The sequence below is a fragment of the Rhinolophus hipposideros genome (genome assembly GCF_964194185.1).
Source record: "Rhinolophus hipposideros genome assembly, chromosome: 10".
Classification (NCBI taxonomy): domain Eukaryota; kingdom Metazoa; phylum Chordata; class Mammalia; order Chiroptera; family Rhinolophidae; genus Rhinolophus; species Rhinolophus hipposideros.
Window position 1 is genome coordinate 77712373 of NC_138056.1, and position 12861 is coordinate 77725233.

General features: G+C 37.4%; 1 protein-coding gene across 1 annotated transcript in view; it reads left to right on the top strand.

Annotated features, from left to right (window-relative positions):
- Positions 1-10642, top strand: part of FDX1 (ferredoxin 1) — a 28722-nt gene extending 18080 nt beyond the window's left edge. Inside the window, exons 3-4 of the mRNA XM_081064733.1 lie at positions 3304-3433; positions 9582-10642. Coding sequence (XP_080920859.1) covers positions 3304-3433; positions 9582-9696 — 245 coding nt within the window. The 3' untranslated portion in view covers positions 9697-10642. The remainder of the gene's footprint in view (positions 1-3303; positions 3434-9581) is intronic.
- Positions 10643-12861: the final 2219 nt, after the last annotated feature.

The window sequence follows — 12861 nt, forward strand, 5'->3', positions numbered from 1 at the left end:
ATTAATTTTCTTTCTATTCCAAGATGATTGAGACCAGATTGTGTGCACTGTCTTGTTCCCTGAGCTTTTCTGACATTGCACTTTTCTGGTTCTCTTTCTACTATTTGGGGCATCCTTATTTTGACTCCCTTTCTGGGGGTGGGGGAGGCTCTTTCCTTGGCTCACTCTGCTCTGCTCCTTCCTTCCCTTTTTTCCCCTCCGCCTTGGTGAAATCTCATGGCCTTTGCTTCTGTCTTGTTTATCCCAAATTCATTCGTCACACACAGCCATCAGTGAGAGCTCTCCAAAATAAAATATGCCATGTCACTGTCTTGCTCAAAATTCTTTAGCAACTTCCCGTAATCTCTAGAGGAGGTTCATAACCACCATCTCTCTAGGGGCTGGATCTGGGAGAGGAGAGGTGGAATGACAGGTGTCCATAACCTCTTGGCCAGTGTCATATCTGTGGCATTCCACCATGACAGATGGTTACCTGAGCAAGAGTTACCCACCCAGTGTTGTCAGGAAACAAGGTGGAGAATAATAGGGTTCATAGAACAAGTTAAAGTTCCTTAGAGCACATCGGAGGGAGGCTCTCCATGCTCTGCCCATGTGTGGGGAGCCCCCACACATCTCATCCTGCTCTGGACTGTGAGTTTTGTTTTCCTTGCATCATTTGTTACACATGACTTGTAGTCCTCGGGATTACTAAAAGAAGGCTAAATTTCCTGATTTTTGTCCCGCAGTATCTCTGGAGGGATTTGCTATTTTAGTTTTGAGTTTGTCTGCATTGGGCATTGATAAGATAAAAGTAGACATCAAGATAAGTATATGTTTATTGAATATGTTTAATGAATAAATCCACTAACAATGGTAATTCTCTATGGAGTCATAAAATATTAGAGCCAACAGGCCCTTAGGTATCAAATACCTCCATCTCCCATTATACAGATGAGAAGAAAACTGAAGCCCTTGAGAGGCTTGCTGAGGACTCTGCAGATGGTGTGGTAGGTCTGTCTAGAGCCTGGACACCTGACCTCAAGGTCGCACTACACCAATTCTTTTACTGCAGGGGTTTTCGAACTTGATTAATCACCCCCCTCTTTTCAAGTAAAATGCACCCATTTATCTTTTGGCGTGAATAATTTCAAATTTGCAAAAATTAGAAAAGGAAGCTATTTATTCAAAAAACTAATTGGTGTGTATATTTGTGTATTATATATGTATATGTACATGTATGTTTATATATATCTAATATTTAAGTAAGATGACTTAGATTATAGAATGGCAGGGACTAGTTGCATTAAGAAACTTAGCTGAAGTAATGATTCATCTCTAACTAGTGATATGACCTTAGCCTATTCATTTAACTTCTTGGGTTTAATTCCTATTATGTTTATAAAAAGAAAGTTGAATTACTGTAAGATTTCTTATAATTTTCAAATAATAATAATTACCAACACTTGCATAGTGCTTACTATCTACTAATCATGGTTGTAAGTATATATGTTAAGTACACGCTCATGTGTATTCTCACAACTACCATGGTAAGGTGCAGATAAAACTATTGAGGAAACAGGCATGGAGGGTATGCCGTTAGTGAAAAATGGAGCTGGGATTGAAGCTGGGGAGTCTGGCTTCAGAGCCCACACTCATAACTCCTGTACTTTACTACTATATGGTCTCTCTCTATTTAATCCTGTTACTTCTTTGAATTAGATTTAATAAAAATGAACATGTAAGGAAGACTCTCTTTTCTTTCTTGATTTTTTTTTTTAGGTGATACAATATAAGTAACAAATGCTTAAATTATGAGGGAACAATTCTTGTTAAAATGATCCATTCATTCAAAGGAAAATTAATAAGGTTATTAGTCATTTATGGTAGTTCTGTTACATATTTTATGTTGTTTATTGACTGAAAGAGAATCTAAAACTGAAGTAACTCCTAGGAGTCTATAATCTTTAAAGTCATTTAATGTTTTTTTAAAAATTAGTATTAAAAAACAAACCAGAAAAACGATTTATGAGGTAGAATTTAACCAAAACACAATTCTGCACAATTCTGTTTTGTCAGACCCTTCTCTGGACAACATATTTTAAGAAAGCCCACCCGGACTGAGGGAAGGGATTTAGAAGTGCTATATAAAGAAACCTTGAAAGACCTGGGTGTACCCACCCTGGAGAAGGAAGAACAATCTCAAATGTATGAAAAGCTATTGTTTAGAAGAAGGATTCACTAAATAGTTAATGAAATTCTCAGCAACAAAGTAGAAAAGTGGTTACAGAGGGGTGGGGTAGAGGGGGGTTACAGGGGGGTGGGGTAGAGGTGGGGAAATCATGAGAGGGTGGTGAAAGGGTACAGATTTTCAGCTATAAGATGAACAAGCCCTGAGACTCTAAAGTATAACATGGTGACTATATTGATAACACTGTGTTGCATAATTGATATTTGCCAAGAGAGTAGAACCGACATGTTCTAACCAAAACCAAAAACAAAAAATAAATATATGAGGTGATGGATGTGTTAACTAGATGAGAGAAATCCTTTTACAATCACAACGTACATTTGAAATACTTTACAATTTTATTTGCCAGTTATGCCTTGGTAAAGCTGTGGAAAAAAAGGATTGGATTCCATGGTATGGTATTGGACCAATAGGTAGAGGTAGTTACAGAATGACAGACTTTAGCTCAGTACAATGCAGAATTGGCTGGTTTTCTGCAGTATGGATTTCTCTGTCAGGAGATTTTCCAGCAGAGGTTGGGTAACCACTGGCAAAGGGATGTTGCAGAGCAGTCAGTCATGGTGTGGTTGGACTGCGTGACTTCTCAGTTCCCTGTTCACAGGGCCTAGCACATAATAGGCTCTCAGTAAGTAAATTAATCACTTACAGAAATGGGAAAGGAGAAATATTCTTGTCTCATTATTTAAAACAAATGTGACTTCTTTTGTTTGTTTGTTTTTTTAAAACAAATGTGACTCTTAAATGACTTACTTGACTGTCCTGATTACAAGAGAAACTGAGAGGGAAGAATATTTAACTTTATTTAGACGTAGGTTTGGTTGCTTTCTAATTCCTCTTATATACCACAGGGCCTCATTAATTCTGTTGAGCTCTCCAGAACCTTTTTGAAATAATATGTGAAAGTGACTTTAAATTGTGGTTGGGAGAGTTATTATTTGGAAATTCTCATTATTATTTGGAAATAGTCTTGTGTATGCTAATGCTGATTCTAAATTTAGAAATAACTAAAATTCTTAACAGGTTTGAATTGTATTTAATGTAGAGGGGAGTATGTTCAATGTCTGTTGCTTTTGTAGGTGCATGTGAGGGAACCTTGGCTTGTTCTACTTGTCACCTTATCTTTGAAAAGCACATATATGAGAAGTTAGACGCAATCACTGATGAGGAGAATGACATGCTTGATCTGGCATATGGGCTAACAGACAGGTAAGATTTTCAGACCACTTCTGTAATGCTACTAATCTGGGAAGATAAAGGTTTTACTAGTTCATGTCTAAGACCAGACCTATGCATTGTAGTAGTGTTTTCCTGGCGTAGATAGTACCAGAAACTTTGATGATCAAATATGTGACATTTCTCTTTTTCACTATTCTGCAGTTTAGCCCTTATGAAAATTTCTTTTTTACAAAAGTGAAAAAAACATTAATTGGAGGTATTGGAAGTACAAGTTTTAGATCCTAACAAATCTTTAGTCTATTTTTGTTCCAGGAATTAATATTTATCACAATGTAATGAGTTGGAATTAAATTTAATGCTTTTTATGCTATTGAAGGACCGATTTGATAATTGAACGAAATTATAATGGGAAGTTCTACCTACTTGAGAGAACAATACATATATATTTTTTTTAATTGGGGAACATTTGGGAACAGTGTGTTTTTCCAGGACCCTTCCGCTTCATGTCACTTCGTTGTTTTCAATCTAATTGTGGGGGGCGCAGCTCAGTTCCAAGTCAAGTCGTTGTTTTCAGTCTAGTTGTGGAGGGCACAGCTCACTGGCCCACGTGTGAATCGAACCAGCAACCTTGGTGTTATGAGCACTGTGCTCTGACCACTGAGAAAACCAGCTGCCCACTGGCGGCTCAGCTCCAAGCCCAAGTTGTGAGAATAGAATTTTTAAAGAAACTTAATATATAATAGTAATTATGTTAAAATGAATAGTTCTCTTTCTAAGTGTACGTTAAAGTAAATCAGTCAGAGGTTATTATTAACTAATAGGTAGAATTACTCTTAAAAGAAATAAGATCTAAAGTAGCAAGTGAGTGATGTCAAGTGATGCCTTATTTTTTTAAATTACCTAGTTTTGGTTGGACTTAGGGAAAGTAGCTAGTTGATTTGACTTACTGTTTCAAGGAGCAAGATAATGAGGGTTTACGTAAGGTTGGCTTTGGTGTTTAACTAATTTGGTGACCCTAATGAAAAAAGAAATTTTTAAAAAATTTAAAGTAATAGTAATAATAATAGCTTTATTTCATGTGTATTACATAACTACAATTTTGTTAGACTCTTAACATAAACTATCTCATTTAAAAACAAACTATCTTATTTCATCCTCACAAAAATGTTCAGGTCATTAGTATTCATTTAGAGGTAAAGAATAATTTTATTCCTTTTGTAATTCATTTCCCTCTTGGTGGAGGTGAGAGTAATACCCTGGGAAAAGAAACTGGGAAAATAGTATTTTCTTAGACTCTCAAGCAAACCAGTATATGGCTGCTATCTGCCTGTCTCCCCTCACATCTTCATATGCCACATAGCAATACCCTTGTTTCATAAAGAATAATTAATATGCAGAATATATTCAATGATTGTGTTAATTTGGTTATGAGAATTTATCTCTCTCCTAATGAGAGGGGTAAATCATAGCTAACTGCTTGCTCTTTTATTTAGATAAAATTTATAGGTCCGTGGAACAGATAATCTAAGTGAAAAGGAAAAGAAAATTAGAGGAGAATACAGTTAGAAGAGAGACGCTTTTTTCACTGATGATGGAGGAACGAAGTAAATGATTTTTCAGGGTCTGAACAGGCTCATTTGCCTTCGTCCAGCACTCACAGAGTGTCCTGTACAAGGCACTTAGCTCACAGATGAATCAGACTTGCCTGTGCCCTCTGGAGTTCAGTCTGGGAAGACTTTGAAAGCCTGGACATTAACTCTGTGAGTTGAGAAAAGGCTCAGACCGGTGTGGGCCTGCGGAAGAGTAGCTACTGAGTTGGTGTCGGGAGGGGCTCTGTGAGGTCTTCTGGGAGAGAGGTCTTGGGAGGACATTTGGGGAAGAGGCGATTACTTGCTCATAAGATGGAATTCGGTATTTGTTCAAGGCTTGTCTAGTCAGCTGATAGATAAAAGACTTTTCTAAGTGCTTACAAAGTTAACAAAAAAAGCAAGAGATACACAAATGTAAAAGGATACAAAAGATCTAATGTAAAGGTGAAGTAGCCAAGAACTTCAATAATAAAATTCAGAAGTTCTAGAACAAGATAAAGGAGAGCAAGCAGTAGCTTTTATGACATTTTATAGCTGGTATTCTTAAGTATACAGACTTTTAGTAGAAATGCTTTCTGAGGAAAGAGGATAATGCTTTTTATAAGTAGCATTTATAAAACAATTTCACATATTTGGAATGAAAATAGTTTTGTTCAAAGGTAGTAATCTCATGTAAACTATTTCTAGGGTACCATACTGTTCCAAAAAGAAAAGAGAGAGAGAGGAAGAAAGGAAGGAAGGAAGGAAGGAAGGAAGGAAGGAAGGAAGGAAGGAAGGAAGGAAGGAAGGAAGGAAGGAAGGAGAGAGAGAAAGAAAGAAAGGAAGGAAAGGGAAGGAAGGAAAGGGAAGGAAGGAAAGCGAAGGAAGGAAAGCGAAGGAAGAAAGAAAGAAAGGGAGGGAGGGAGGAAAGGAGGGAAGAAAGAGAGAGAGAGAGAGGGAGGGAGGGAGGGAGGGAGGGAGGGAGGGAGGAAGGAAGGAAGGAAGGAAGGAAGACGGACATTCAGTCTTTTAATTCCTACATTTATTTTAAAGTTAAATGCTATATAAATATCTTTAATTTTTAAGATAAAACACTGTAATTTTAAAGTTTATTATAGGATGTACTTAACCTTGATTATTGATAGATTGATGATACATGGGTTCATATGGCAGTTATTGTACTGGTTATTTGTGTCTTTTTCTTTTAGAGCAGGGGCCATGTGTTATTTCGTCATTGTATTTCCAGTACCTGATTCACGATAGAGCATTACCAGCTATTTGCGGAAGTAGTGGTTGATAGAGACATTCAGGAATTAGCAGTAAATCTATATTTGATGATTGTCATTGCTTGCTACAACCAGTTTCCAAGGATAATCTACATAGAGGCTTCAGTTTTTGTATTTGTAAGATGAGGATAATAATAGTAGCTACTTCATAGGGTTGTTTGTGAAGCTCTTAGAACAATTCTGGTGGAGAAAACATTCATTAAAAAGTAGTTGTTAGCATTAGAACTATAATCATATCAATTTATATAAACGTGTAGGCACTTTATACAAAGATTATTTCTAACCATCAGGGTTAGGCAGTATTATCACCATTTTGTAGGTGGGAAAACAAGGTTCAGTTATCAGGAATTTGAGTGCCAAGCCTTTGATTTTTTACTACCGTGTGCGGGGACAGAGCCCCAGAGAGCAGTTTCCAGGCTCTCGGCCTCACGTGGAGAGGTGCTGGCTCGGGTAGTAGATGGCCGTCAGCTGTGGCTAATTGACCATCAGCTGTAAGCAGTGAGCCAATTAGCCCCTGATATAACTGCCCCGGCTGCGCTGGTTGGTCAGTCGGTCGGTTGGCAGGTCGTGTGGATCCAGCCTCCAGCGAGACCGTAGTGGTCTGACTCCCCTACCTATGGCTCCGTGGGTGTTCCTTTTTGGCCTCACCATGTCCTGCGTTCTTATGCGGGGAGCGGGAGCAGAGACCCTGCAGGCTGCCCCGCTCGACACATGGCGCAGCGAGTAGTGTCTCCTGCACGACACCGTGTTTCCCCGAAAATAAGACCTAGCCAAACCATCAGCTCTGATGCATCTGTTGGAGCAAAAATTAATATAAGACCCAGTCTTATTTTAATATAAGACTGGGTGTAATATAATATAATAAATAGATATACTGGATCTTATATTAATTTTTGCTCCAAAAGACGCATTAGAGCTGATTATCTTGCTAGGTCTTATATTTGGGGAAACACGGTATTTCCAGCTGCATCTCTGAACTGAAAACCAAACCACAGAAGTAAAGTGCACACAATCCCCTGTGTATTTCCATGTATATATGGCAAAGATGGCTGGAGAAACGGTCTTCAAGGTTTGCACAAATGTCAGAGTTTTGGGGGACTAATGATAAGAGAAAGGAAGACTTTCCGTGTGTCTCTTTGTCTAGAGGTGTAAGACACTTTCTACACTGGGTAGACCTCAAAGCCAGTGACCGCTAAGACGGCAGAGAAGCAGGAGAGTGAGACAACAGCCACATAGTGCCACTGTCTTATCTTCTAGGGCCATAGAGCCAGCAGGGTTCTCAGTGCTCCCTCTTCCTATGTTCCCATAACACACTTTTTGTTCTTTTGCCACACTTACTGAATTCTGCCCTGTGTCACTGATAGCTGTTTCTCTTTCTAAATTAAAAGTTCCTTGAAGACTAGCATTATTCTACTTTATATGAAAACCCAGAATAACCAGCTGTCTCTTGATGGCTCTCCATAGTGCTAATGAATTGGTCTGAATTGGCTTGCCTCATTTTCTGTCTTGCAGACAGATCTTAATACCTATTTGAGTATTGTCAAGGCTGTTTCTAATTCAGCAAATAGGTAGGAGGGGATTTCTTTTCCCTATCAGCAAACAGTGTTTCCCAAGGTTATACTTAACTCCCTTACTCAAAAACTTCTCAGTGGTTCCTCATTGCTCGCCAGTTAAAACTTTCATTGGTGTTCAAAGATGTCTGTGGCCTGGACATCTTTCTAGCCCATCAATCTCCCGTCTTTGTCTGTCCTGCATGGTAGCCAAGCTAAAACCCCGTATTGCCTCAGCCAGGCCTTGAAGCCTCAAATGCCTTTCTCCTTTATCTTTTACTAAATACTAAATGCTACCCAGCCTTCAAAGCCCATTCTGAACACCATTTCCCCTGGACAGAAGTAAGTGCTTTCTCCTTAGACCTCTTGGCCTTTATCTCTCTGTGGCTTTTGTCAGAAGCTCATACATTAATTATCTGTGAATGTGTCTCATCTTTTCTATTTGATTGAAATTCACTTCTTAATGATATTGGCAACCAATCTTCGCAGCACTCCAGTGAGGAACTTGCTTATAAGCCATTTTTAGGATGAGATGAGGAAACTAGTGATGGGGGGCGGGGCATTAAGAAAGTTGCCTGTGAATACGCCATGTTTAGGCTCGGTCTGGACCACTAATCTGTTTGGCTGTAAGGATCTAACCCCCTGCTGCCTTCTTATTGCATCCCTGTCACACAGGATGTAGGAGGTGTTCAGTAAGGATTAAAGTGAGTTGCTGTTCTTTGTACCCCCACTGATATTTAGTACTGTGTCTTTATAAATGTTTGATGACTGTGTTAGTGAAACCTGTATGTCACATTCCATCAAATCGAAGACAATTTGATTGTAAAATTGACATTTATTTTTATGTGCCACTAAGAAAGAAAAAAGCACTGCTAGTAAAAATAGGACACAGTTATCACTTAACCATTTTTGTACATGGTGAAAGAACTATTTTGAATTATCTAGACATGATTTGTACATCACTGTTAGAAAAGGAAAATATAAATAAAATTGGTAGAAATTCTGAAAAATAAAGAAAATGGAATTATATATACAAATATCAAATTTATATCCTGCTCTGTTTCTGTATTCGTAACTTTTTGTTTTATAATCTTTTTGGACTTATTTTGACTAGTAATTAAATTGAACACATTTAGTATTAACTTACTTCTTATAACTCATTTGAAGAGACACCTATATGAATATTGTAACCAAGTTTGCAGCTCTGATGTGACTGCCACCTCACACTATAGCAGTGACTGTAAGATGACATTGATTTTAAGATGTATCTTGGTTTCAGAGATGTTAAAAATATGGGGGGAAATATGCATCTGATAATTGATGACTTATATCTGTGTTTATTCCAAACCTTTGGTTTCAAGAGTTTTAAAAGTGGAGCTTTTTAATAGTCTGTATGGCTTTAATTATCTGAGAATTGATTAATCATTTTCTTGGCATTGCTAAAACCTCTGTAGTCTTCTCTACTGTTGTGTCTTCTGATTATTCCATCTCTTGTCAGCCCTTTCACCAAAAAGCAGTAGTTCTGGTGAAACAATTAATTGGTGATAGAAATTAAAGACTAAAATCAAGTGTTGGCCCAGTAGGCTTTTGTTCTTCATATTTATATTTTGTTACCGTCTAGTTGACAGTTAAATGTATCTTTTTCAACTTAATGGAAATTTGAAAGGTAAATAAATTCCTAACTGCTCTGGGTAAGAAAATGTCCTAAACAACTGCATTATTTGTGAATAATATATACTTAATACTAAACCACACCTCCCCTTTTTTTATACAGATCCCGGTTGGGCTGCCAAATCTGCTTGACAAAGTCTATGGACAATATGACTGTTCAAGTACCCGATGCCATGGCCGATGCCAGACAATCCATTGATATGGGCAAGAACTCCTAAGCCAGAATAAATAGGAATATTTTCACAAAAATTTACCTATTTTTATAATTACTATTTCTTAATGTAATTGAGAACATGGGTGAATGGGTTGACTATATGACTAGCTTTACTATTTTAATTCACCCTGTATAACTACCAAATTTTGTAGGTCTGAAAGTATGCAATCTTTATTTTGGTTAAATTATGAAAAGCAAATCAAGTATTAGAAAACAGTTAATGTGATAAAATATGACAATTTTAGCAAAATGTTTTCACATAAATCTTAAGTCTAACTTGCCTATAAAGTAGGTTTTAAAAGGTATTATTATTCCTGTTAGATGTGGATGAAGGCAGAGATCCAGAATGGTTTCTCTAGGATCATACAGTGAATTATAAAATCTGTACTAGAACCCACATCTTGTTACCACAAATTATATGTTCAGATTGAAACTCGAGAAATTATGAATATCTTATTTATAGTAGTAATAAATGTCAATGTGTATGGAAAATAATTGCTTTGTGAACTGCTTAATTTCAAAGACAGTTATTACCTTATAAGTAAATATTTCAAAATTTTAACTGAGTGAAAAATATAAGTCTGAGCACAGTCAATGTAACACTGTCAAAGAAGTTTGGTCTCAGTTCTGACTAAACTGGAGAAATAAACTAAAAATTAGATGTCTTATTCTTTTCTATCCTAAGCAGAATGGTCTGTCTTTGTAATCTTTCAAAAATAATGTTGATCTCCAAATCTCTGCCTGTAACAGAATAGAAATCTTATGGATTAGTTTTTCTCACACTGCACAGCTGAGCAGGGGTGCCAGCCCCTCCACGAGGACAGAGCTGCTCAGCTCAGCAACGTGCATAGTCCCAGAAAGGAGGGATTGGCTCGAGTAGCACAATGACCAATTATGTGTGGCAAACATTTGTATCTTTATCTTTACTATGAATAAACTGGTGAATAATATGTATGCTTTTGGAAATATAATAAAACCCACTAGCTTGGACTAATCATGGGGAAGGGCAGAATAAATTAATAAAAAGAAAAACGTGAACTTGAGTTAGCTTCAGGTACATCTGTGCAGTTTGATCATTTGCACGAATATTTGCTGAGTACAGTATTTGACCTACAGCATTGTGTTATGTCTGTTGGGGAATACAGAGATGAGCAAGATAAGGAATGCCCTCGGGGAGCTCAGCTTTTATTAGGAAAAGTTCAAACATAAGTATGCACAAATAATTTGCTTGATCTAAACTGACCAATTTGCCAAAAGAATACTTTAAAACTAATTGATATGTAAAAAGTGATTAGGAAGAACTTAGGGCTTCTGATGTTCATTTGAAATTTAGGAACTGTCAAATGACTTCTGTATGGAGAGGACTATACATTAAAGTACTTTAAAACAATTTGTTCTCTTAATTACCTTCAGTATTCTCCTTGTATTCTTCTGTGGATTACCTAAACTCGCCTTTCCAGAACTTTATTGAGGACATTCAGCCTGAGAACTAAAATTTAGAGTCTAATTGTCTCAGATTTCAAATTAGAAAAATTCATATTGATTTAAGTTTAATTGTATTAAATAAAACCTACTAAACTTATTAAATGGAGGATATATACTATAATTGGTTTGTACAAAGATTATGTTTTTGTTTGGAAAAAAATCCTTCCATATTTAATGGTGTGTGCATTATGGGTGACTGTATTAGTTATCTGTTGCTGCAAAACAAATTACCACAAAATTTCGTGGCTTGAAACAACAATAATCTCTTACTGTCTCAGACAGTTTCTATGGGTTAGGAATTCACAGAGTACAGAACAGGGATGGCTTGTCATTGCTCCACAGTGTCTGGGGCCTAAGCTAGAAGACTTACAGGCCAGGTGCTGGAATCATCTGAAGACTGATGATTCCCTCACATGACTGTCACATTGATGATGATGGTCAGCTGGGAGGCTAGCAGAGGCTATTGACTCTATACCTACATGTGGCCTGTCGGCGTGGCTTGGGCTTCCTCACAGTATGGTGGCTGGGTTCTAAGAGCCAGCACCCTGAGAAAGCTTCCACGCAAAGCAGAAGCTGAATCTTCTTAATGACCTAGTCATGGAAGTATCACTTTCTGACTGTATCACACAGTATCACTTTGACTGTTTTTTTCATTTAGAAGTGAGGCACTAAGCTTGGTCCATTATATGAAGCAAGGGGTGTCAAAGAATTTGCTGATTTTTTCCCCCAGTTTATTTTGTAAAGATTTTTGTTAAAATATAGTGAACATACAATATTATATTAGTTTCATAGTTGTTCAACATTTGTATACCTAAAGAAGTGATCACCATCAGTCCAGCAACCACCTGACCCCGTACTACACTATCACAATATTATTGACTCTATTCCCTATGCTGTACATTACATCCCCGTGACTTGTTTTATACCTGGAAATTTGAATCTCATTCCCCTTCACCTTTTTCCCCCTATTTTAATTTTTCAATTACGGTTGACTTTCAGTATTATTTTATATTAATTCCAGGTGAAGAGCATAGTGGTTAGACATTTGTATAACTTAAGAAATGATCCCCCTGACTAGTACTTACCTGGCACTATACATAGCTATTACTATATTATTGACTGTATTCCCTGTGCTTTACATCCCCATGATTATTTTGTAACTATCAGTTTTCACTTCTAAATCCCTTCACATTTTTCACCCAGTCTCTACACTCACCCATCTATCACCCCCCAAAAATCTAGTACCCATCTGACACCATATATAGTTATTACAATATTATTCACTATATTCCTTATGCTATACCCTACGTCTCCATGACTACTTTGTGACAACCAATTTGTACTTAATCTCTCTCCCTTTTTTACTCATCCCCAACACCCTCCCCTCCCCAATCTGGCAACCATCAAAATGTTCTCTGTATCTATGAGTTTGTTTTTGTTTATTTTGTTCTTTAGATTCCACATATAAGTGAAATCTCATTTCATTTGTCTTTCTTGACACTCCACTCAGCACAATAGCCTCCAGGTCCATCCACGCCACCGCAGATGGCAAGAACCCATTCCCTTCCATGGCTGAGCAATATTCCATTGTATACATGTACCACGTCCTCTTTATCCATTCATCCATCGATGGACACCCAGGCTGCCTCCACATCTTGGCCACTGTAAACAATGCTGCAGTGAA